This window comes from Bombina bombina, chromosome 4, assembly GCF_027579735.1.
Source record: "Bombina bombina isolate aBomBom1 chromosome 4, aBomBom1.pri, whole genome shotgun sequence".
NCBI classification, from domain to species: Eukaryota; Metazoa; Chordata; class Amphibia; order Anura; family Bombinatoridae; genus Bombina; species Bombina bombina.
The window spans coordinates 227,776,825-227,803,766 of NC_069502.1; the positions used below are offsets into that span (position 1 = coordinate 227,776,825).

Here is a 26,942-nt window from a genome sequence, read left to right on the forward strand (position 1 = left end):
TTACATGGTACCGGTGTGTACTATTTACTCTGGCAGAAAAGGGATGAAGATTTCTGCAAGGAGGATGATGATCTTAGCACTTTGTAACTAAGATCCACTGCTGTTCTCACAAGGGCTGAAGAGTACAGGAAAACTTCAGTTGGGGGAACGGTTTGCAGGCTAAACTGCATTGAGGTATGTTCAGTCTATTTTTTTTCTAGACAGACTGATAGTTCTAGAAAAGGCTGGCAATATCCCCATGAGGGAAAGGTAAGCTGTATTCAGACACTTAGTAGGAATCCAAGCTTGCATAAAGGGCTCATTAGTTACTGGTGACACTGATAGGAAAAAACTTTTTGTTTATTTATAAAAAAAATTCAAATATAACGTTTTTTGAGGGACTTTAAGGGCTCTTTGTGGCTTGTTTAAGGGTTATTAACCCACATGGCTAGTTTAAGAAACACTCTGTTGTGTTTCTTTTAGGCCCCATAACATTGAGTGAGGTGGGAGGGGCCTATTTTCGCGCCTCAGTTGCGCAGTTTCTTTTCCTCAGAGACATCCAGCTGCTTCTCCAGAGGTTCCTACTCTGTTTGAGGGCTGTAAAGAAGTTTTTTTTCCCCACAAATCGTTCCTAAAGGGCAGGTAGGCGCCACAGCAGAGCTGTGGCAAGGTGCTGAACGTTTTTTACCGGTTTTTTTACGTTTTGTCAATCCGGTTTTTACATTAAGGGGTTAATTGTTTATTTGCATAGCTGTGCAAAGTTACTAAGGATTTATGATGCTACTGTAAAAATTTCGTTGAGTTTACTGCTTTTTTACACTGTTTTGCAGAGTTTGTGCAGCTTTTTTTCTCTTAAAGGCACAGTACCGTTTTTTTCTAAGTGTTATTTGCTTTGATTAAAGTGTTTTCCAAGCTTGCTTGTTACATTACTAGCCTGTTTAACATGTCTGACACCAAGGAAAATCCTTGTTCAATGTGTTTAGAAGCCATTGTGGAACCCCCTCTTAGAATGTGTCCCACTTGCACTAATATGTCTATAAATTATAAAGCGCATATTTTAGCACTTAAAAATTTTGCAACAGATGATTCTCAGACAGAAGGAAATGAGGGTTTAACATCTAGCTCTCCCCAAGTGTCACAACCAGTAACGCCCGCACAAGTGACGCCTAGTACCTCTAGTGCGTCAAATTCATTTACTTTACAAGACATGGCCACAGTTATGAATACAACCCTCACAGAGGTTTTATCCAAACTGCCTGGTTTACAAGGAAAGCGTGACAGCTCTGGGTTAAGAACAAATGCTGAGCCGTCTGACGCTTTAGTAGCCGTATCCGATATACCCTCACAATGTTCTGAAGTAGGGGTAAGGGATTTGTTATCTGAGGGAGAAATTTCTTATTCAGGAAAGACGCTCCCTCAGACAGATTCTGATATCACAGCCTTTAAATTTAAGCTTGAACACCTCCGCTTATTGCTCAGGGAGGTATTAGCGACTCTAGATGATTGTGACCCTATAGTGGTCCCAGAGAAATTGTGTAAAATGGACAAATACTTAAAGGTTCCTGTTTACACTGATGTTTTTCCAGTCCCTAAGAGGATTGTGAATATTGTTACTAAGGAGTGGGATAGACCAGGTATTCCGTTCGCTCCCCCTCCTGTTTTTAACAAAATATTTCCTATAGCTGACACCATGCGGGACTCGTGGCAGACAGTTCCTAAGGTGGAGGGAGCTATTTCTACTCTAGCTACGCGTACAACTATACCTATTGAGGACAGTTGTGCTTTCAAAGATCCTATGGATAGAAAATTAGAGGGTCTCCTGAAGAAAATTTTTGTTCATCAAGGTTTTCTTCTCCAACCTATTGCGTGCATTGTTCCTGTAACTACTGCAGCTGCTTTCTGGTTCGAGGCTCTAGAAGAGGCTCTTCAGATGGAGACTTCTTTAGAGGATATTATGGACAGAATTAAGGCCCTTAAGTTGGCTAATTCTTTCATTACAGATGCCGCTTTCCAACTGGCTAAATTAGCGGCAAAGAATTCAGGTTTTGCCATTTTAGCACGCAGGGCGTTATGGCTTAAGTCCTGGTCTGCTGATGTTCTAAACTTTTGAACATTCCTTTCAAAGGAAAGACCCTATTCGGGCCTGCACTGAAAGAGATTATTTCAGACATCACTGGAGGGAAAGGCCATGCCCTCTCTCCGGATAGAATAAATAAAATGAGGACCAAACAAAATAATTTTCGTTCCTTTCAGAACTTCAAGGGTGGTCCCGCTTCAGCTTCCCCTGCTGCAAAGCAAGAGGGGAATTTTGGCCAATCCAAGTCAGTCTGTAGACCTAACCAGGCTTGGAACAAGGGTAAACAGGCCAAGAAGCCTGCAGCTGCCTCTAAGACAGCATGAAGGGGTAGCCCCCGATCCGGGACCGGATCTAGTAGGGGGCAGACTCTCTCTCTCTTCGCTCAGGCTTGGGCAAGAGATGTTCACGATTCCTGGGCCTTAGAAATTGTGTCCCAGGGATATCTTCTAGACTTCAAAGACTCTCCCCCAAGGGGGAGATTTCACATTTCTCAATTATCTGCAAACCAGACAAAGAGAGAGGTGTTCTTACGCTGTGTAGAAGACCTACATACCATGGGAGTAATCCGCCCAGTTCCAAAAGCGGAACAAGGGCTAGGGTTTTGCTCAAACCTGTTAGTGGTTCCCAAAAAGAGGGAACTTTCAGACCAATCTTGGATCTCAAAATTCTAAACAAATTCCTCAGAGTTCCATCATTCAAGATGGAGACTATTCGGACTATTCTACCATTGATCCAGGAGGGTCAATATATGACTACCGTGGACTTAAAGGATGCGTATCTACACATCCCTATTCACAGAGATCATCATCAATTCCTCAGATTCGCCTTTCTGGACAGGCATTACCAGTTCGTGGCCCTTCCCTTCGGGTTGGCCACGGCTCCTAGAATTTTCACAAAGGTGCTAGGGTCCCTTTTGGCGGCTCTAAGACCGCGGGGCATAGCAGTGGCGCCTTATCTAGACGACATCTTGATTCAGGCGTCGACTTTCCAGCTAGCCAAGTCGCACACGGACATCGTGTTGGCTTTTCTGAGATCTCACGGGTGGAAGGTGAACATAAAAGAGTTCTCTCTTCCCTCTCACAAGAGTTTCCTTCCTAGGGACTCTGATAGACTCAGTAGAAATGAAAATATTTCTGACGGAGGTCAGAAAATCAAAACTCTTAACCACTCACCAAGCTCTTCATTCCATTCCTCAGCCATCAGTGGCTCAGTGTATGGAGGTAATCGGACTCATGGTAGTGGCAATGGACATAGTTCCTTTTGCCCGCCTACACCTCAGACCACTGCAACTATGCATGCTCAAACAGTGGAATGGGGATTATGCAGATTTATCTCCTCAACTGCATCTGGACCAGGAGACCAGAGATTCTCTTGTCTGGTGGTTGTCTCAGGACCACCTGTCTCAGGGAATGTGTTTCCGCAGGCCGGAGTGGCTCATAGTAACGACAGATGCCAGCCTGCTAGGCTGGGGTGCAGTCTGGAACTTTCTGAAAGCACAGGGCTTATGGTCTCGGGAGGAAACTCTACTCCCGATAAACATTCTAGAACTGAGAGCGATATTCAATGCGCTCCAGGCGTGGCCTCAGCTAGCTGTGGCCAAATTCATCAGATTTCAGTCGGACAACATCACGACTGTAGCTTATATCAATCATCAAGGAGGAACACGGAGTTCTCTAGCGATGATGGAGGTAACCAAAATAATCCGATGGGCAGAGGATCACTCTTGCCATCTCTCAGCAATCCATATCCCAGGGGTAGAGAACTGGGAGGTGGATTTCCTAAGTCATCAGACTTTTCATCCGGGGGAGTGGGAGCTCTATCTGGAGGTATTTGCCCAGCTGACTCAGCTATGGGGCACACCAGAATTGGATCTGATGGCGTCCCGTCAGAATGCCAAACTTCCTCGTTACGGGTCCAGGTCCCGGGATCCCCAATCTGGCCTATGTATTTCCACCGTTTCCTCTCCTCCCATGTCTGGTTGCCAGAATCAAGCAGGAGAGAGCTTCAGGGATTCTGATAGCACCTGCGTGGCCACGCAGGACTTGGTATGCAGACCTAGTGGACAGGTCATCGGTTCCACTGTGGACTTTGCCAATGAGGAAGACCTTCTAATCCAAGGTCCATTCACGCATCCAAATCTAATTTCTCTGCGTCTGACTGCTTGGAGATTGAACGCCTGATTCTTTCAAAGCGTGGTTTCTCTGAGTTGGTCATTGATAACCTGATTCAAGCTAGAAAGCCTGTCACCAGGAAGATTTATCATAAGATTTGGCGCAAATATTTTTATTGGTGTGAATCCAAGAGTTACTCGTGGAGTAAGTTTAGGATTCCTAGAATATTGTCTTTTCTCCAAGAAGGATTAGAGAAGGGATTATCAGCTAGTTCCTTAAAAGGACAAATATCTGCTTTGTCTATTCTTTTACACAAACGTCTGGCAGATGTCCCAGACGTTCAAGCATTTAGTCAGGCCTTGGTCAGGATCAAGCCTGTATTTAAACCTGTTGTTCCACCATGGAGCCTAAACTTAGTTCTTAAAGTTCTTCAAGGGGTTCCGTTTGAACCTATGCATTCCATAGATATTAAGCTTCTATCTTGGAAAGTTTTGTTTTTAGTAGCTATCTCTTCGTCTCAAAGAGTTTCTGAGTTATCTGCTTTACAGTGTGACTCACCTTACCTTGTTTTCCATGCAGATAAGGTGGTTTTGCGTACCAAACCTGGGTTTCTTCCTAAGGTTGTTTCTAATAGGAATATCAATCAGGAGATTGTTGTTCCTTCACTGTGTCCTAATCCTTCATCAAAGAAGGAACGTCTGTTGCACAATCTTGATGTGGTTCGTGCTTTAAAGTTTTACTTACAAGCAACTAAAGATTTCCGTCAAACATCTTCGTTGTTTGTTGTTTATTCTGGTAAGCAGAGAGGTCAAAAGGCTACGGCTACCTCTTTTTCCTTTTGGCTGAAAAGCATCATCCGTTTGTCTTATGAGACTGCTGGCCAGCAGCCTCCTGAAAGAATTACTGCTCATTCTACTAGAGCAGTGGCTTCCACATGGGCTTTTAAAAATGAGGCTTCTGTTGAACAGATTTGTAAGGTGGCGACTTGGTCTTCACTTCATACTTTTTCCAAATTCGATACTTTTGCTTCTTCGGAGGCTATTTTTGGGAGAAAGGTTCTACAAGCAGTGGTGCCTTCCGTTTAAGGTACCTGTCTTGTCCCTCCCTTTATCCGTGTCCTAAAGCTTTGGTATTGGTATCCCACAAGTAAAGGATGAATCCGTGGACTCGATACATCTTACAAGAGAAAACAGAATTTATGCTTACCTGATAAATTACTTTCTCTTGTGATGTATCGAGTCCACGGCCCGCCCTGTTTATTTAAGACAGGCAGTATATTTTTATTTAAAAAACTTCAGTCACCACTGCACCCTATAGTTTCTCCTTTTTCTTCCTAGCCTTCGGTCGAATGACTGGGGGGTGGAGCTGTGGGTGCTCTTTTTGCCACTTCCTGTAAGGAAGGAGAATATCCCACAAGTATGGATGAATCCGTGAACTCGATACATCACAAGAGAAATAAATTTATCAGGTAAGCAGAAATTATGTTTTTATTAAGACACCCTCAGCTATGGTTTGGCACTTTAGCATTAATATAAAGTTCTAAATATATGTATTGTACTTATATTTGCCATGAGTCAGGTTTATGGATTTCCTTTTGCAGACTGTCAGTTTCATATTTGGGGAAAAACATATTTAGGAAATATTTTTCTTACCTGGGGTTTAGTCTTTTTTCAAATTGACTTTTTTTTTTCTTTCAATTTCACGGGCAAAATTAGGTCAGCGAGGGTGCAAAATGCCAAAGTTTATTATATTTTTTGGCGCAAAGGTACGTCCGTTGACGCAAATTCGTAATTTCCGGCATCTTAGTTGACGCTGAGTTTCTTACACAAGGTTGCGTCGTTAATGACAAGAGTGTGTCTTTTCAGGATGTTGTTAGCGTCAAATATTCAGTTACGTTGTGTGTTGTACTTGGCGCCGAATAATTTCATTATTTAAAACCCTATTCCTATATGCCTTTTTTCTATGTCAGAGGGCTATGCTGTTTGCATTTTGTTTTTCCATTCCTGAAACTATCATGTAAGGAAATTGATAATTTTGCTTTATATGTTTTGTCTCTTACATTTTGCAAGATGTCTCAATCTGATCCTGTCTCAGAAATCACTGTTGGAGCCCTGCTGCCTGATAACAGTTCTACCAAAGCTAAGTGCATTTGTTGTAGTGGAGATTATATCTCCAGCTGTGGTTTGTAATAGTTGTCATGATAAACTTTTACATGCAGATAATGTGTCCATCAGTAATAGTACATTGCCTGTTGCTGTTCCTTCAACATCTAATATACAAGATATACCTGTGAATTTAAAAGATTTTATTTCCGATTCTATTCAGAAGACTCTGTCTGCCAATATGCCTCCTAATAGACGTAAAAGGTCTTTTAAAACTTCTCAAAGTTGAGGAATTTTCAAATGACCGACAACGATCTATCTGATTCAGAAGATCCTTCTTCAGATATTGACACTGAAGTGTTGATTACATTGGATATTGAGGAGACTAGTCCTCTTAATATTAAAACTAGTAAACGTTTAAATTCTGTTTATAAACCTCCTGTGGTTACTCCAGAAGTTTTTCTAGTTCCTGATGTTATTTCTGATATGATTTCTAAGGAATAGAATAGGCCTGGTACATCTTTTATTCCTTCTTCAAGGTTTAAAAATATGTCTCCTTTGCCAGCAGTTACATTGGAGTTTTGGGAAAAGATCCCCAAAGTTAATGGGGCTATCTCTACTCTTGCTAAACGTACTACTATTCCTATGGAAGATAGTACTTCTTTTAAAGATCCTTTCGATTGGAAACTTGAATCTTATCTAAGGAAAGCCTATTTATATTCTGGTCATCTTCTCAGGCCTGCAATTTCTTTGGCTGATGTTTCAGCTGCATCAACTTTTTGGTTGGAACATTTAGCCCAGTGTTTTTCAACCAGTGTGCTGTGGCACACTAGTGTGCCGTGAGAGATCCTCAGGTGTGCCGCGGCAGACTGACAACAGTGCGGGGGTGTCCGTCTTTCAAATTTTGAAATATTGGGAGGTATGTGACAGGCTCATCAGGCATCATTTACAACCATGACATTGACATTCATTCATCATTACGATAATATCCTGTATTAGGCTACAATGTGTGATTTTGTAAAATTTTGGGATGGTGGTGTGCCACAGGATTTTTTCATGTAAAAAAGTGTGCCACGGCAAAAAAAGGTTGCAAATTCACTGATTTAGCGCAACAAGAATTGAATTCTGATTTGTCTAGCATTGTTTGCTTGCTTCAACATGCTAATCATTTTATTTGTGATGCCATTTTTGATATCATCAAAATTGATGTTAAATCTATGTCTTTAGCTATTTTAGCTAGAAGAGCTTTGTGACTTAAATCTTGGAATGCTGACATGACTTCTAAGTCTAGATTGCTATCACTTTCTTTCCAAGGTAATAAGTTATTTGGTTCTCAGTTGGATTCAATTATTTCAACTGTCACTGGGGGGAAGGGAGTTTTTTGTCTCAGGATAAAAGACCTAAGGGTAAATCTAAAGCTTCTAACCGCTTTCGTTCCTTTCAACAAATTAAGAAACAGAAACCTAATCCTTACCCCAAGGAATCTGTTTCCAATTGGAAACCTTCTTCAAACTGGAATAAATCCAAGCCATTTAAGAAACCAAAGCCAGACCCCAAGTCCGCATGAAGATGCGGCCCTCATTCCAGCTCAGCTGGTAGGGGGCAGATCTGTCCGAAATCAATGGATTCTGAGTATTGTCTCTCAGGTGTATCGAATAGGATTCAGAGTAAGACCTCCTGTGAGAAGATTTTTTTTTTCTCTCGCGCATCCCAGCAAATCGAGTAAAGGCTCAGGCTTTTACTGAAGTGTGTTTCAGACCTAGAGCTTTCAGGGGTAATCATGCCAGTTCCATTTCAGGAACAGGGTCTGGGGTTTTATTCAAATCTATTCATTGTCCCAAAGAAAGGAAATTTATTCAGACCAGTTCTGGATCTAAAAATTTTGAATCGTTGTGTAACTTTCAAGATGGTGACTATAAGGACTATTCTGCCTTTTGTTCAGCAAGGGCATTATATGTCCACAATAGACTTACAGGATGCTTATCTTCATATTCCGATTCATCCAGACCATTATCAGTTTCTTAGATTCTCTTTTCTAGACGCGCATTACCAATTTTTCGCTCTTCCGTTTTGGCCTAGCGACCGCTCCAAGAATCTTTTTGAAGGTTCTCGGTGCCCTACTCTCTGTAATCAGAGAACAGGGTATTGCAGTGTTTCCTTATTTGGACGATATCTTGGTGCTAGCTCAGTCTTTACATTCTGCAGAATCTCACACAAATCAACTAGTGTTGTTTCTTCAGAGACATGGTTGGAGGATCAATTTACCAAAAAGTTCTTTGATTCCTCAGACAAGGGTCACCTTTTTAGGTTTCCAGATAGATTCAGTGTCCAGGACTCTGTCTCTAACAGACAAGAGACGTTTAAAATTGGTTTCAGCTTGTCGGAACCTTCAGTCTCCGTCATTCCCTCCAGTGGCTATGTGCATGGAAGTTTTAGGTCTCATGACTGCAGCATCGGACACGATCCCTTTTGCTCGTTTTCATACGAGACCTCTCCGGCTTTGTATGCTGAACCAATGGTGCAGGGATTATACAAAGATATCACAATTAATATCCTTAAATCCCAAGGTTAGACTCTCTCTGACTTGGTGGTTAGATCACCATCGTATAATTCAAGGGGCCTCTTTTGTTTGTCCAACCTGGACTGTGATCACAACAGATGCAAGTCTTTCAGGATGGGGAGCTGTCTGGGGATCTCTGACAGCACATGGGGTTTGGAAACCTCAAGAGGCGAGGTTACCAATCAATATTTTAGAACTCCGTGCTATCTTCAGGGCTCTTCAGGTGTGGCCTCTGTTGAAGAGAGAACCGTTATTTTGTTTTCAGACAGACAATAACTGTATCATATGTCAATCATCAGGGTGGGATTCACAGTCCCCAAGCTACGAAAGAATTATCTCGGATACTTGCTTGGGCGGAATCCAGCTCCTGTCTAATTTCTGCGGTTCATATCCCAGGTATAGACAATTGGGAAGCGGATTATCTCAGCCGTCAGACTTTACATCCGGGGGAGTGGTCGCTCCATCCAGATGTGTTTTCTCAGATTGTTCAGATGTGGGGTCTTCCAGAAATTGACTTGATGGCTTCCCATCTAAACAAGAAACTTCCCAGGTACCTGTCCAGGGATCCTCAGACAGAAGCAGTGGATGCGTTGGCAGTTCCTTGGTGTTACCAACCTGCTTATATATTTCCGCCTCTAGTTCTTCTTCCAAAAGTGATTTCCAAAATCATCATGGAACAATTGTTTGTTTTGCTGGTAGCTCCAGCATGGCTTCACAGGTTTTGGTATGCGGATCTTGTTCGGATGTCCAGCTGCCATCCTCGGCCACTTCCATTAAGGCTGGACCTTCTGTCTCAAGGTCCGTTTTTCCATCAGGATCTCAAATCATTAAATTTGAAGGTATGGAAATTGAACGCCTAGTGCTTAGTCATAGAGGTTTGACTCGGTGATTAATACTATGTTACAGGCTCGTAAATCTGTTTCTAGGAAGATTTACTATCGAGTTTGGAAGACATATTTCATGGTGTTCTTCTCATAAATTCTCCTGGCATTCTTTTAGAATTACTAGAATTTTAAAGTTTCTTCAGGATGGTTTGGATAAAGGTTTGTCTGCAAGTTCCTTAAAGGGACAAATCTCTTCTCTTTCTGTTTTATTTCACATAAAGATTACTAAGCTTCCTGATATTCACTGTTTTGTACAGGCTTTGGTCCGTATCAAGCCTGTCATTAAATCAATCTCTCCTCCTTGGAGTCTTTATTTGGTTTTGAAGGCCTTACAGGCTCCTCCTTTTGAGCCTATGCAGTCTTTGGACATTAAACTACTTTCTTGGAAAGTGTTCTTCCTTTTGGCTATCTCTTCTGCTAGAAGAGTTTCTGAATTATCTGCTCTCTTGTGAATCAACTTTTCTGATTTTTCCATCAGGTAAGGCAGTTTTGCGGACTTAATTTAAATTCTTACCTAAAGTTGTGAAATCTAACAGCATTAATAGAGAAATTGTTGTCCCTTCTTTGTGTCCTAATCCTAAGAACTCTTTGGAGAAATCCTTACGTTCTTTGGATGTGGTAAGAGCTTTGAAATATGTTGAAGCTACTAGAAATTTCAGGAAGACTTCTAGTCTATTTGTTATCTTTTCTGGTTCTAGGAAAGGTCAGAAGGCTTCTGCCATTTCCTTGGCATCTTGGTTAAAGCTTTTGATTCATCAGGCTTATTTGGAGTCGGGTCAGGCCCCGTCTCAGAGAATTACAGCTCATTCTACTAGATCAGTCTCCATGTCGTGGGCTTTTAAGAATGAAGCTTCAGTTGATCAGATTTGCAAAGCAGCAACTTGGTCTTCTTTGCATACACTTACAAAATTCTACTGTTTTGATGTATTTGCTTCTTCGGAAGCAGTTTTTGGTAGAAAAGTTCTTCAGGCAGCAGTTTCAGTTTAATTCCTCTGCATATGTTTTAAGTTTTTTTTTCTTTCATTTATGAGAAAAACTTATTTTTTTGGTTGTGGATTTAATTTTCTCAGACGGAAAATGGCTGTTATTATTTTATCCCTCCCTCTCTAGTGACTCTTGTGTGGAGTTCCACATCTTGGGTCACTAGCTCATGGACTCTTGCCAATTACATGAAAGAAATGTAATTTATGTAAGAACTTACCTGATAAATTAATTTCTTTCATATTGGCAAGAGTCCATGAGACTCACCCTTTTTATGGTGGTTATGATTTTTTTTGTATAAAGCACAATTATTTCCAAAATTCCTTTGTTGATGCTTTTTTACTCCTTTCCTTTTCACCCCCCTACTTGGCTATTCGTTAAACTAAATTGTGGGTGTTGTGAGGGGTGTATTTATAGGCATTTTGAGGTTTGGGAAACTTTGCCCCTCCTGGTAGGATATGAAAGAAATTAATTTATTATGTTTTTGTATGCTTTTTACTCCTTTTACACCTCACTTCTTGGCTACACATTAAACTAAAGTATGAGTGAGATTAAGAGTATTTATAGGCATTTTGAGGTTTGGGAATGTATATCCCATTCGTCACTAGCTCATGGACTCTTGCCACTGTGAAAGAAATTAATTTATCAGGTAAGTTCTTACATAAATTGTTATTTTAGGCTCTCTGAGCTAAAATGTGAAACCTTTGCAATATCTCCTCTTATGTTTTTTTTCCGGTTAGCTGTGATTGTTACATTTCTAAATAATGTGTTTAATGTGTCTGCAGGAACTATAGTAAGCATAGGAGATCCAAAGAAAAAATACACCAGATATGAAAAGATTGGGCAGGGGTGAGTATCTGTATTTCTTTGTTGTTGCTTTCAGATGACGCAGTACACAATTTACCATGCATTTCACCTGTGTTCACGTGTGTGTGTGTGTGTGTGTGTGTGTGTATGTATATATGTGTGTGTATGTGTATGTAAGTAAAAAGTCTACACACACCTGTTAAAATGTCATGTTTCTGTGATGTAAAAAAATGAGACAAAGATAAATCATTTCAGAACTTTTTCCACCTTTATTGTGACCTATAAACTGTACAACTCAATTGCAAAACAAACTAAAATCTTTTAGGTGGATGGAAGTAGAAATAAAAAACTAAAATAATATTTTTTGCATAAGTGTGCACACCCTTAAACTAATACTTTGTTGAATCACCCTTTGATTTTATTACAGCACTCTTTTTTTTTTGGGTATGAGTTTTTCAGCATGGCACATCTTGACTTGGCAAGATTTGCCCACTCTTGTTTGCAAAAATACTCCAAATCTGTCAGATTGTGAGGGCATCTCTTGTGCACAGCCCACTTAAGATCACCCCACAGATTTTCGATTGGATTCAGGTCTGGGCTGTGACTGGGCCATTCCAAAACTTTAATCTTCTTCTGGTGAAGCCATTCCTTTGTTGATTTGGATGTATGCATTGGGATGTTGTCATGCTGAAAGATGAAGTTCCTCTTCATGTTAAGGCTTCTGGTAGAAAGCTGAAGGTTTTGTGCCAATATTGTCTGGTATTTGGAACTGTTCATAATTCCCTCTACCTTGACTAAGGCCCCAGTTCCAGCTGAAGAAAAACAGACCCAAAGCATGATGCTGCCACCAAAATGCTTCACTGTGGGTATGGTGTTCTTTTGGTTATATGCAGTGTTGTTTTTGCGACGAACATATCTTTTGGAATTATGGCCAAAATGTTTAATCTTGGTTTCATCAAACCAGAACACCTTTTGCGACATGCTTTTGGGAAACTTCAGATGTGTTTATGCAAAATTTAGCTGGGCTTGGATGTTTTTTTTGTAACAAAAGGCTTCCGTCTTGCCATTCTACCCCATAGCCCAGACATATGAAGAATACGGGCGATTGTTGTCTCATGCACCACACAGCCAGTACTTGCCAGATATTTCTGCAGCTCCTTTTATGTTGCTGTAGGCCTCCCAGACCAGTTTTCTTCTCGTCTTTTCATCAATTTTGGAGGGACGTCCAGTTCTTGGTAATGTCACTGTTGCGCCATATTTTCTCCACTTGATGACTGTCTTCACTGTGTTCCATGGTATATCTAATGCCTTGGAAATTCTTTTGTACCGTTCTCCTGACTAATACCTTTTAACAATGAGATCCCTCTGATGCTTTGGAAGCTCTCTGCGAACCATGGCTTTTGCTGTAGGTTGCGACTAAGAAAATGTCAGGAAAGACCTACTAGAACAGCTGAACTTTATTTGGGGTTAATCAGAGGCATTTTAAATGATGGCAGATGTGTACTGACTCCTATTTAACATGATTTTGAATGTGATTGCTCAATCCTAAACACGGCTACATCCCCAGTTATGCAACCATATTATTTTAGTTTTTTAGTTTTACTTCCCTCCACCTAGAAATTTCAGTTTGTTTTTCAATCAAGTTGTACAGTTTATAGGTCACATTAAAGGTGGAACAAGTTCTGAAATGATTTATCTTTGTCTAATTTTTTTACATCACAGAAAATATATATATATATATATATATATATATATATATATATATATATATATATATATATATATATATATATATATATATATATATATATATATAAATAAATCCAAGAGCTACTCTTGGAGTAGGGTCAGGATTCCTTGGATTTTGTTTTTTTTCCAGGAAGGTCTGGAGAAGGGATTGTCAGTCAGTTCTCTGAAGGGTCAGATTTCTGCATTATCTCTTGTTATGCGTATGTGCCAGATGTTCAATCTTTATGTCAGGCCCTGGTCAGAATCAGGTCTGTGTTTAAGTCTGTTGCTCCTCCTTGGAGCCTTAACCTTGTTCTTTAAGTTCTCTAACAGGCTCCGTTTGAGCCATTGCATTCCATAGATATTAAGTTATCTTGGAAGGTTTTGTTTCTTATTGCTATCTCTTCTGCTTTGCAGTGTGATTCACCTTCCCTTATCTTTCATGCGTATAAGGCGGTTCTTCGTACCAAGTTGGGTTTTCTTCCTTAAGTGGTTTCCGATAGAAATATTAATCAGGAAATTGTTTTTCCTTCTCTGTCCTAACCCTTCTTCTCATAAGGAATGTTTGTTGCCCAACTTGGATGTTGTGTGTGCTCTAAAATTCTACCTACAGGCGACTAAGGATTTTCGCCAGTCCTCTGCCCTGTTTGTTTGTTTTTCTGGAAAGCGTAAAGGTCAGAAAGCTACTGCTACTTCTCTTTCCCTCTAGTTGAGAAGTATAATTAGTTTTGCTTATGAGACTGCTGCTCAGCAGCCTCTTGAGAGAATTACAGCTCATTCCACAAGAGCTGTCTCCTCTTCCTGGGCTTTAAAAAATGAAGCTGCAACTTGGTCCTCTCTCTACATACTTTTTTCAAATGTTATACTTTTGTCTCTTGTTCCGCATTAACATCCATGAACAAGTTGGTCAGGATTCCCACTGGTATAATGGGAACTTTCAGAAAAAGAATAGCAGCACTCCAAAAATGATAATTACCAGTCCTTTCAATCTGGGGGGAAAAAAAAAAATTTGGATTAAAGAATTTTTAACATGTAATACTGACTTTGCGATATACCTCCTTAAGTGCCCGTGTGGCCTTATTTATATAGGTGAGACGACCCGCAGGGTTAGGGATAGGATCACCGAGCATAAGTCAAGTATTAGGAGAAATAACCAGTGGCCACTCATTTCATGGAGGCCCAACATGGGGTTAGTCAATTGAGATTCCAAGTATTAGAGCATATCTCTCCCTGTAGGCGAGGAGGTGATAGAGAGCAGTACCTCAAGCAGAGAGAGGCATTTTGGATCTTTACTCTAAACTCACTAGTACCAATGGGTATGAATAAAGAGTATGATCTGTCTATTTTCCTGTAGAAATAACATTTTTGGCATTTAGTGTGTAATATTGTCTCTGACAGTCAAATAGTGTTTTTGTAATAGTGTTATTAATAAGTAACAAGAAAAATAAAAACAAAAATGATTCTGTGTTTGTAGGTAGACAGAATTTCCTTGATATATTTTGATGTCCTCCAATTATCTGTGTAACATTTTTCTTTCTTTTGTATAAGATGAATAAGTTATTAACTTGTATAAAGTAAGTTTTAGAAAAATAATGTTGGAATATTTGCATATGTCACTAAATTGTTAAGTTAGGTTTTGGGATACTAAGTGTTAATTGTGATTTGGTGGGTGTGCACCTTTTGGGTATATAAGGTGGAAGTGATGTAGGTATAGCATGATGGACATGTAGTCCGAAACGTTGCTGCTTCACTTGTGCTTTTGGCTACAATAAAGGACTGGTAATTATCATTTTTGGAGTGCTGCTATTCTTTTTCTGAATTTTGCATATGGATACAGGGTTGTGCAGTGCCCTGTTATAGATTGAATCCATTATCTATACAGTGTTTGCTGGACTTTTTCATTATTCATAATGGGAACTTTCCTCCGTTTTTTTTTTTACCCTTCATCTAAATGGTCAATTTATGGCTAGTATAGACTTCTAGGCTCTTAGCTGCACATTCCTATACACAGCAATTACTTTCAGTTCCTGAGGTTTGTATATCTGCAAAACGTTTCTAGTAGTCTAACTCCGCAGGACTTGGTGTGCGGATATAGTGCAGATGTTTCTTGCTCTCTATGGCTTCTCCCTCTGAGACAAGACTTGTCTCAAGGTTCTACTTTCATCAGGATCTCTAATTTCTGCATTTAATGGCGTGGAACTTGAACACATATTTTTGAGACAGTTTTCTCAGATTCGGCTATTGAATCTTTGAAGCAGGCCAGAAAGCCTCGAACACAAAGAATTTATTATTGGATTTGGAAGGCATTTTTTTAAATGGTGTTCTTCCAGAAGGTTTTCTGGGTATTCCCTTAGAATTCCTAGACTCCTTCAATTTTTCTCAGGATGGCCTTGACAGGGGTTTGTCTGCTAATTTTTTTCTAAAAGATAAAATTTCTGCTTTATCTGTCTTTTTCATAGGAAGTTGGACAAAACTTTCTGAGGATCAGACTTTTGCCCAGGCGTTAGACTTAAAGGAACACTGAACTCAAATTGTTTTCTTTCGTGATTCAGATAGAGCATGCAATTTTAAGCAACTTTCTAATTTACACCTATTATCAATTTTTCTTCGTTCTCTTGCTTTCTTTATTTGATAAAGGCATCTAAGCTATTTTTTTGGTTGAGAACCATGGAAAGCACTTGTTTGTTGGTGGGTGAATTTATCCACCAATCAGCAAGAACAACCCAGTTTGTTCACCAAAAATGGGCCGGCATCTAAACTTACATTCTTGCATTTCAAATACAGATACCAAGAGATTGAAGAAAATTTGATAATAGGAGTCAATTAGAAAGTTGCTTAAAGTAAAGGTAAAGTTAGCTGCATCTGAAAACACCTATAGTTTGCTCTTTAACACTGCAATGCAGTCGCTAAGTTTTTATAAAGTTTTCAAACCGTATTTTTATGAAAAATAATTTTTTTTATCCCTACTGTTTCTTCTCAAACTCCTCCCCGCTTCTACTTCCGTTTTTCTTTGTCTCATCGTAGAGACCCAACCCACCCAATATCTATGTCCGCATTTTGCGCGTTCACGGATACATTTTTATATGTGCATGCGCAACTTTCGTCAGATACATTGCATTCAATGTATCAGACAGACTCGTGTACTGTATATATTTTGTTTTTGTCTATAATTATTTAAAATAAGAAATATTATTATTAAAGGATGATACATTTCTGCTAACTTTTAAATTTAGAAAATAAATGAATTAATTGTGTATGATTTATATTGTTTGAAATGTAGATAAAAATAAAATATAGATTCTGAAAAAGATAGCGAAATCTAATACTTTACAATACATTGATTGACTGACAGCCTGATATTATTTTAATACAAAAATTGTTGAAACATAAATATAACAATATATATTTCTTGTTGACTATTGAAAACGATATAGAAGTTGTCAATAAAAACTATCCTGTATTGCGCAAATAAAAGATATCGATTAGCTTGCCAACATTTATTCATATTTATATAATAAGAAGCTAATGGAATAGTAATTGGATTAACATTCAAGTGTTTAAACGAAATATTGCCAGTAGTCCTCATAAAAATGTAAATTAAAAAAAGGATGAACTTGCTTTTACTTACTAGTAACTAGATCGATCTCTGTGCAGCTGTTTGATGCAGTACAGTGTTAGTCTCACGGAGCATGCGCAACTCATGAACGAGCGCGGTGAATAGTGTAGACGATTAGGGTCGGACACATGCGCTCTGCGCTCGTATGACGTAGAATATGCTGTGTTCTTATGCAAAACTCGGGCGGACGAGGAATCGTTGTAGGATGAAGCTTTCAAAGTAAGAATTGCGGTAATAGAAAGACATATATGGAAAATGATGAATGAAACTTAGGCTAATTTTGTATGTAATTTAAGAGGTAGTTAACGAGTGCGCACTAGTTTACCTTGCCTTTAAAAGTGCATGCTTTATCTGAATCACAAAAGAAAAAAATTGGGTTCAGTGTCCCTTTAAGGCAATTGTGATTCTTATTTCTCCACTCTTGAATCTGAATCTACTTTTTCACTGCATGACAAGGTTCTTTGTTTGATCCAATGCACTCCATTGATATCTAATTTTACAAGTACTGTTATTATTTGCAAAATCTTCAGCTAGGAGAGTTTTTGTCAACCTTTTCTTTTGATCTCCATTTCTAATTATTGACAAGGAGGGGGCTATACTTTTGTACTAAATATGACTTTCCTCCTAAGGTAGTTTCAAAAGAAAACACCATTCAAGAAATGGTTGTTCTTTCGTGTTCAGATCATGCCAACTCTAAGTAGCAGCTCTTTTATAACCTTGAAGTAGCCAACACTGAAGTTCTATCTCCAAGCTACTAAAGATTTCAGACAAACCTCTAGTTTGTTTTTTACTACTCTGAGACTCGTGAGGGGCAGAAAGCTATTTAAGGTAGCATTGGGCTTTTGGTTTAAAGGGACAGTCTAGTCAAAATTAAACTTTCATAATTCCAGATAGTACTTGTAATTTTTAATCAACTTGTGTACTTTTATAATCAATTTTGCTTTGTTCCCTTGGTATTCTTAGTTGAAACTAAACCTAGGGTAGGCTCATGCTAATTTCTAAGCCCTTGAGGGCTGCCTCTTATCACATGCTATTTAAATTGCTTTTCACAACAAGAGACTGATAAGTTCATGTGGGTCATATAGATAACACTGTGTTAATGCACAGGGAGTTATTTAAGAGCACAAGACAATACTAAATGCAAGTCAATAGATAATTCACAGTCATGTGATCAGAGGGCTGTAAGAAGGTTCTTAGATACAAGGTTATCACAGAGGTAAAAGGTATATTAATATAACTGTGTTGGTTATGCAAAACCGGGGAATGGGTAATAAAGGGTTTATCTTTATTTTAAAACAATACAAATTCAACTGTCCCTTTAAATAAGTGATTCACAAGGCTTACTCGAAGGTGTGAAAGTTGCCTCCTAGTGTATTCAGCTCTTCTACAAGAGCAGTTGCAACATTGTGGGGTTTTAAAAATGATGCATCTTTGAAGCAGATTTGCAAAGCTGCAACATGTCTTCTCTACATACTTTTTTCAGAGTTTATAACTTTGAGGTTTTGATTATTTGAAAGCAGCTTTTGACGGGAAAGTCCTTCAGGCCACAGTGTTGGCTTCATAAGAACTGACAGTAAATTTGTTCTACCATTTGCGTAACATAGACCATCAGCTTGGGTATTAATCCTATATTTTATGGTGCACTGTGGGCCATCATTTTACGAAAGAAAACAAAATTTATGCTTACTTTGTGAAAAATTATTTTCTTTCAGAATGATGATGGTCTACAGGCCTCACTGTTTAAATTTTTGCCGACCGTTCTAATGACACCGCTACAGACATTGCTTTGTCTTTCCTACCTAAATGTATACGCTAAACTAGAGAGGTGGGGAGGGATTTTAAGCTCTGATATGGGTTCTTGACCTTCAATACTATCTTTTAATTGCCACTAAGAAATACATTGTTTAAATTCCATTTTATGATGATCCAAAAGTATTAAAGGGACACTGAACCCAAATTCTTTCTTTTGTGATTCAGATAGAGCATGACATTTTAACCCCTTAACGACCAAGGACGTGCAGGGTACGTCCTCAAAAAAAAAAGGCAGTTAATGCCTGAGAACGTACCCTGCACGTCCTCGGTGTGGAAAGCAGCTGGAAGCGATCCTGCTCGCTTCCAGCTGCTTTCCGGTTATTGCAGTGATGCCTCGATATGGAGGCATCCTGCAATAACCCTGCATGGCCATCCGATGCAGAGAGAGCCACTCTGTGGCCCTCTCTGCACCGGACATCGGTGGCCGGTAACGTTGGTGGGTGGGAGCTGACTTGGGAGGCGGGTGGGCGGCCATCGATGGGCCGTATAAGGTGGAGGGGGGCGGGATCGGGGCCGGAGCTGACGGGGGCGCGCACGGGCGCGCGTGCACAGAGGGTGGCGGGCGGGCGCGTGCACGGGGCGGGAGCGGGTGGGAACCGCTATACTACAGAAAATTTGATTGTAACTGTGGGGGAAAAGGGAAACATTTAAAAAAAAAATAAACTTCAGTAAAAGGGATCTTGGAGGGGTGGGGGGTTGTTCTTGGGTGTGGGGGGAGCTACACTACAGAAAAAGGGATTTTTCTTAAAAAAAAAGCACATTTTTGTTCTAAACTGGGTACTGGCAGACAGCTGCCAGTACCCAAGATGGCGCCCATTAAGGCAGAGGGGGAGGGTTAGAGAGCTGTTTGGTGGGGGATCTGTGAGGTTGGGGGCTAAGGGGGGATCCTACACAGCAGCATATGTAAATATGCTATAAAAAAAAACTCAAAAAAGCCCAAATATACCTTTTATTTTAGTACTGGCAGAGTTTCTGCCAGTACTTAAGATGGCGGGGACAATTGTGGGGTGGGGGAGGGAAGAGAGCTATTTGGGAGGCATCAGGGGGTCTGATGTTTCAGGTGGGAGGCTGAGCTCTACACTAAAGCTAAAATTAACCCTGCAAGTTCCCTACAAGCTACATAATTAACCCCTTCACTGCTAGACATAATACACGCGTGATGCGCAGCAGCATTTAGCGGCCTTCTAATTACCAAAAAGCATCGCCAAAGCCATATATGTCTGCTATTTCTGAACAAAGGGGATCCCAGAGAAACATTTACAACCATTTGTGCCATAATTGCATAAGCTGTTTGTAAATGATTTCAGTGAGAAACCTAAAATTGTGAAAAAGTTAACGTTTTTTTTTTTATTTGATTGCATTTGGCGGTGAAATGGTGGCATGAAATATACCAAAATGGGCCTAGATCAATAGTTGGGGTTGTCTACTACACTACACTAAAGCTAAAATTACCCCAAAATGCTCCCTACATGCTCCCTAATTAACCCCTTCATTGCTGGGCATAATACACGTGTGGTGCGCAGTGGCATTTAGCGGCCTTCTAATTACCAAAAAGCAATGCTAAAGCCATATATGTCTGCTATTTCTGAACAAAGGGGATCCCAGAGAAGAATTTACAACCATTTATGCCATAATTGCACAAGCGGTTTGCAAATAATTTCAGTGAGAAACCAAAAGTTTGTAAAAAATTTGTAAAAAAGTGAACGATTTTTTGTATTTGATCGCATTTGGCGGTAAAATGATGGCATGAAATATACCAAAATGGGCCTAGATCAATACTTTGGGTTGTCTACTAAAAAAAATATATACATGTCAATGGATATTCAGAGATTCCTGAAAGATATTAGTGTTCTAATGTAACTAGCACTAATTTTGAAAAAAAATGGTTTGGGAATAGCAAAGTGCTACTTGTATTTATGGCCCTATAAGTTACAAAAAAAGCAAAGAACATGTAAACATTTGGTATTTCTAAACTCAGGATAAAATTTTGAAACTATTTAGCATGGGTGTTTTTTGGTGGTTGTAGATATGTAACAGATTTTGGGGGTCAAAGTTAGAAAAAATGTTTTTTTCGATTTTTTCCTCATATTTTATATTTTTTTTTATAGTAAATGATAAGATATGATGAAAATAATGGTATCTTTAGAAAGTCCATTTAATGGCGAGAAAAACGGTATATAATATGTGTGGGTACAGTAAATGAGTAAGAGGAAAATTACAGCTAAACACAAACACCGCAGAAATGTAAAAATAGCCTTGGTCCCAAACGGACAGAAAATGGAAAAGTGCTGTGGTCATTAAGGGGTTAAGCAACTTTCTAATTTACTCCTATTATTAATTTTTCTCCGTTCTCTTGCTATCTTTATTTTAAAAGCAGGAAAGTAAATCTTAGCAGCCAGCCCATTTTAGGTTCAGCACCATGAATAGCGCTTGCTTTATGGAGGCTTACATTTACCCACCAATAAGCAAGCATAACCCAGGTTCTTAACCAAAAATGGGCCGGCTCCTATACATCACATTCCTGCTTTTCAAATAAAGATAGCAAGAAAACGAAGAAAAATTGATAATAGGGGTAATTTAGAAAGTTGCTTAAAATTGCATGCTCTATCTGAATCATGAAAGAAAAAAATTGGCTTTAGTGTCCCTTTAAGGTTTAGAATTGAAGGTAATACCTGCATTCTCCGAGCATTAAGCAGTCAAATCTTTATCTTGTAAATAGAAAAAAATCCAATGCCAACTTTTTTTACAATGTGATGAAGAATTTGTTTCTTTACAACTGTTACATTATATAATACCACCTATTTAAATGATCCTTTCAGTTTATGTATCAGTCTTATTTTCTAATCTTATCTCTTAGAGCTTCTGGAACAGTCTTCACAGCTATTGATGTAGCAACTGGTCAAGAGGTAAGAATAGCTGTTTTTAAAATGTGTTGCTTAAATCATAGCTTTACAAATCCAGGAGTCAGGTAGTTAATAGTTCATAGAATGTCACTTCTGGCTCCTAATATTTTTTATTTAGTTCTCATGTATTCAAACATTCCTTTCTGACTCTTATTTTATTGCTATTTAATATTTGTGCTTGCTTCTATTTGAAATACACTTTTAGTCTCATTTTATTCTTTTGTATATCAAATCATTTTTCTGACAAAACACACTATTGGTAGGCCTAAAAAAGGTTAACTTTTCACAAAATTAACAAAAATATAATGTATTTGTCTGACACTGACACTATTTTCTTGTTAGCCTTCTAGCATAAGATTCTAGAATTTGGTAAAACAATTAGTTTATGTTTGGCACTGTATTAATTGTCTTTCTGAGACACACTTCCTACAGAACAATGACCCTGCAGTTTTTGGTTATATGAAAAAACCAAACCTTTTCGTAGCCAATTTTTTTTATTCTTCTACAAGGACAGATTTTTGGTTTAATTTTAATTTCACACCAGCATCAAAAAACATTTACTTTGTCTATGTTTAGATTGTTCTTATGCAGTAGTTCTCACCTATGATTTGGTTGCACAATATCGCTTATCTGAATATCTGATACATGTAAGAGTGGGTTTTTTAAATGTATTGCAATAATAGTAATTTATTTTGACATACATCCCTATTTTATCCTTTATAGCATCTACTTTAAAGTTTGTGATGGTAGATATAAAAATAAAGGAAGAAAGGGTGAAAAAACGTGGGCACTTATTATAAACTAGTCTTAAAGCCTGTGTACACGGGCCAAAATGTGAAAGGCCAGGTATGTTCCCCTCTCACGATTTTTTCTATTCCTCCTCCCACCCTCCCCCTTCCTGCCGCTGTAAACCTTTTCCTTCTTAATACAGGGAGAGTCCACAGCTGCATTCCTTACTTGTGGGAATTACTGAACCTGCCCACCAGGAGGAGGCAAAGACACCCCAGCCAAAGGCTTAAATACCTTCCCCACTTCCCTCATCCCCCAGTAATTCTTTGCCTTTCATCACAGGAGGTTGGCAGAGAAGTGTCAGAAGATACGCAGTAGTTCCTTAGGAAGGGTATCTGCCCTTTAATATGTGACTGGAGTTTTAAGTAGTCTTGTCAGCCTCTCAGTGAGAGCATTGATGAAAGTTAGTCTGGAGATGCAGGGAGAGTTCTTCTGCGAATCCATCCAGACTCATATTAACAGCTCCATAAGCAATCAGTGTTGACGAGTTTGGCTGCCTGCTTTTCTTCACTCAAGTCCATGTCAGAAGCGATGCTACAGTCTGTCACACTTGACGGACCGTGTTTCTGTTCAACGGCATAGATTCCGGTAAGATCGTTACATTTTTACACATCTATGTTACCGCTAGAAGACAGGGTCACAGTGAGACTCCTTTATCTTTATGGAATTGAGGGTTAATATCTCCTGAGGGTGATCATTGAACAGTGAGGTTGGTAATCATATTTGTTTATGTGATTTATGCTGCTTTTATGTGTGATGTTTTGGGCTCATAGGCTGATATGGAACGTACAGGTTGCTCCTTTACTTTGAGAGCTGCACAGTTTTTATTAGTATTGGCGCGCTTTTCCTTTAGCAGGAGCAGTCCTGCATTGCGCACCGTGTTACCGGGAGTGGTCACGGTTTCCATTTCCTATTCCTGACCGAGTGACTACCGAGAGGAGTGAGTTTCTCTACACTGTCTGGGTCATAGGAGGTGGTGAGTGCCCCAGCCATTCGGGGTATAGGTGCCAGTTGTTGTTTTTTCTTCTTGATTTATTTAACCTAGTTATGGGGGATTCTGAATTTTTAGAGGATGTGTCCTCTACATATGAATTCGATACCTGTGTATATTGTGAGGAGGCCCGGGTAATCCAGCCCTCACAATTATGTTCCATATGCCACAACAGGATGTTTTCATCAACCAATGTTGAGATGTTATATGCCACTGAGCCTTCCGACTCTGAGGACTCTTCGTCTCCTGATGTGTGTCCCCTACAGTCATCTGATCCTACACGTGCAGCTTCCCCTTGCCCTACAAATCCTCTACCTGGAGGGGGCCTTTTTCCACCTGACATTACTGCACAGTTCCGTATGGCGATGTCTGCGGCCTTAGCCGTTTTGCCTCGTACAGCTACACGCAAACAAAGGGTTAACCCATGCACTCCTGCTAAGTGTGCATCATGTAAATTGTCGGTTGTATCCAATCAGTCATCTGAGGATGCAGTTGTCTCTGAGGCTTCAGAGCACGGACCTGCTGGGTCGGAGATTGCTGCTTCAATTCCTCCGGAAGAGGATGATTTCCATCTAAGGGGGAGGAGAGTCCAAGGCTTCATTCCTTTACTAGTGGGAATTAAGAACCTGGCCTCCAGAAGGCAAAGACACCCCAGCCAAAGGCTTAAATACCTCCCCCATTCCCCTCATCCACCAGTCATTCTTTGCCTTTCGTCACAGGAGGTGGCAGAGAGGTCTCTTATGAGGGGTTCTACCCTTCGCTATGGGACAGGAGTTTAAGTAGTCCTTTAAGCTTCTCAACTTGAAGGCCTGGGTGAACGTTAGAGTCTGGAGATGCAAGGGGAGCTTCCCTTTGCAACACCATCCCGACTCATTAACAGCTCCTTTAGCAATCGCCGTTGATAAGTTTCGCAGATTGCTTTCTTCTCTCAAGTCCATGTCAAGAGCGCAGCTACTACTTGTCACACTTGAAGGGCCGTGTTCCTGTTCCACGGCGTAGATTCTGGTAAGATCGTTTCATTTTTACATAATAACACAGATGCAGGGCCACAGTGTTGCGCCTTTATCTTTATAGAATCAATGGGTAATATTACTATGTGGGGATTATTGAGCGGGGGGGGGGAGATATGTACATGATAAGTTTATTATGTGATTGCTGATTTATCTGCAAGGACGCGGCTCTGTCATTTTTGTGGAACTGACAGGTTCTCTTCCGGGAGTTTTGCGTGGTTTCGGCGCACTTTCTCTTCAGCAGGGGCGGTCCTGCGAAGTCATCCTTGTGATCGTGTGGGGTTTCTTCCGGTCTGATCTGTGACGGAGGAGACAAAGCGGTTTCTGAGTCCAGGGCATAGGAGGTGGTGAGTGACCCGGCCATTGGTGGTTATAAACGTGCATGTTCTAGTCTTTTTTTTTTTTCTAAAAGCTATGGAGGATTCTGACGCGTAAGACATTGCTTCTTTAATGTCATGGCAATGTTTATGAACAACAATGTTGACATACTAATTTACTTGCTTCTGCACACAGAAATAAGAAATTACTTTTACATTTTAAAGAGTCAGTCACATGCAGTGCCCTGCGGTTCCTTGCAATTCCCATCTGGAATTGCTGCACAAGACTTTGCTTCTTTAATGTCATGGTGATGTCTATAAACAGCTATATTGGCATGCTAATTTAGCTTGCTTCTGCACACAGAAATAAGAAGTTACTTTTAAAATTTAAAGAGACAGTAACGTTTTTTATGTGTCCATTTTTAATAAAAAAATTCACTTTTTTCTGAATTTACTCCTTCAAAGGCGTTTGCTGTTTAGGAATCTGTGGAAGCTCACATGCAGTGCCCTGCGCTTCCTCTCACACTCCACCCGGAGTTGCTCTGCATTTCATGCATTATATGTTTTTACCACATTTCTAGAGGAATTATTTTCAATCATTTAGGGTGATTGATTCAGTAGTGGCTATTACGAAAGGTGTAATCTATTCTAGTGCGTCCAGTAAGTTATAAGGAATTGAAGAAACCGCATTCCCTATATTTAATATGTTTCCCATAGCCGACTCAGAATGGAGTAGTTTCCAGCTTAGCTAAGAGAACTACTATACCCTTAGAGGAGAGTTGGGTTTTTCAAAGGTCCTATGGACAAAAATTAGAAAAGGGATGTACACCAGGGTTTTCAAGGCAACCAGCTGTGTATTTTGCTACCGTCACTAGTGTGACGGCATATTAGTTTGATGCGTTGTTTGATGCTACTAAGTCAGAAACTCCCCTGGATAAACTCCAGGATAGGATATAAGCTTTCAAATTCTTCCCTTCAAGTTATCAAACTGGGAGCATAGATTTCAGGTTTCTCTGTTCCAGCTCACAGAGCCTTCTGGTTAGAACCTTGTTCTACAGATGTAGGATCTAAGTCTAAGCTTTTAGCGATTCCTTTCAAGGGGAGGACCTTGTTGGGACCTGGCTTGACGGAAATGATCTCTTTTGAAATTTAAAGATTTTCAACAACAAAAAAAATCCAAATAACCTGCTGTTGATTCAAAGACCGCATGAAGAACATGCACCGATCCGGGATCGGATCTTGTAGGGGGCAGTCTTTCTGTCTTCGCTCAGGCTTGGGTTCGAGATGTTCAGAATCCCTGGGCAATAGGAAATGGTGTCCCAGGGATTAGAATTAGAGTTCAAAAGTTTCCTCCCAGAGGCAGGTTTGTTTTCGAGATTATCTGAAGAACAGACAAAAGGAGAGGTGTTCTTACACTGCGTAGGAGACTTCTCAGTCCTGGGAGTGATTGTTTCTGTTCCATTACAGGTACAGGGTCTGTTTTGTTTTTATCCCAATCGGTTTGTGATTCTAACAAGTCTAACAAATTTCTTGGTGTACCGTCCTTCAAGATGGAGACTATTTGTTCCATTCTTTCCTTGATCCAAGAGGGTCAATTTATGAATCATCTCAAGTTCTAAGGTTTGCCTTCTGGACAATTTCGTAGCTCTTCCTTTCGGTCTTGCCACAGCTCTGAGTTTTCACAAAGGCTCTGGGATCGCTGTTGGTGGTGCTTCAATTACGGGGCATTGCAGTGGCGCCCTATCTGGACAACATCCTAGTCCAGGCATCATCCTTACGGCAAGCAAGATTTCACACAGACATGGTGTTATCCTTCCTGTGATCTCACGGGTGGTAGGTAAATTTGGAAAAGAGTTTTAGTCCTAAGCACAAGGGTATCTTTCTTGAGAACCTTAATAGATTTCATATCAATGACAAATTTTCCGACAATGTCAGGAAATCAGAGATTATCGATACTTGTCTAGTCATTCAGTCCCAATGGTCATCATCCCGTTTGCTCGGTTCCATCTCAGACCTTTGCAGTTAAGCATGCTCAGGCAATGGATCGGAGATTATACCGATTTGTCTCCTCGAATACTACTGTAGCAGGAGACAAGGGATTCTCTTCAATGGTGGTTGTCTCTTGATCATCTCTCCCAGGGAACCTGCTTTCGCAGACCATCTTGGGTGATTGTGACAACAGACGCCAGCCTTCTAGGGTGGGGAGCAGTTTGGGGCACCCTAAGGACTCAGGTGGTTTAGACTCAGCCAGAGTCTGTTTTCTCCTATAAACTTT

At 40.0% G+C, this 26,942-nt stretch overlaps 1 protein-coding gene across 5 annotated transcripts in view; it reads left to right on the forward strand.

The window, feature by feature from the left end:
* The window catches only part of PAK2 (p21 (RAC1) activated kinase 2), a 505,361-nt gene that overhangs the window by 296,277 nt on the left and 182,142 nt on the right, over positions 1 to 26,942 (forward strand). For all 5 annotated transcript variants that reach the window (XM_053709811.1, XM_053709810.1, XM_053709809.1 and 2 more), the window contains 2 exons: positions 11,480 to 11,543; positions 21,515 to 21,563. In XM_053709811.1, coding sequence (XP_053565786.1) covers positions 11,480 to 11,543; positions 21,515 to 21,563 — 113 coding nt within the window. The remainder of the gene's footprint in view (positions 1 to 11,479; positions 11,544 to 21,514; positions 21,564 to 26,942) is intronic.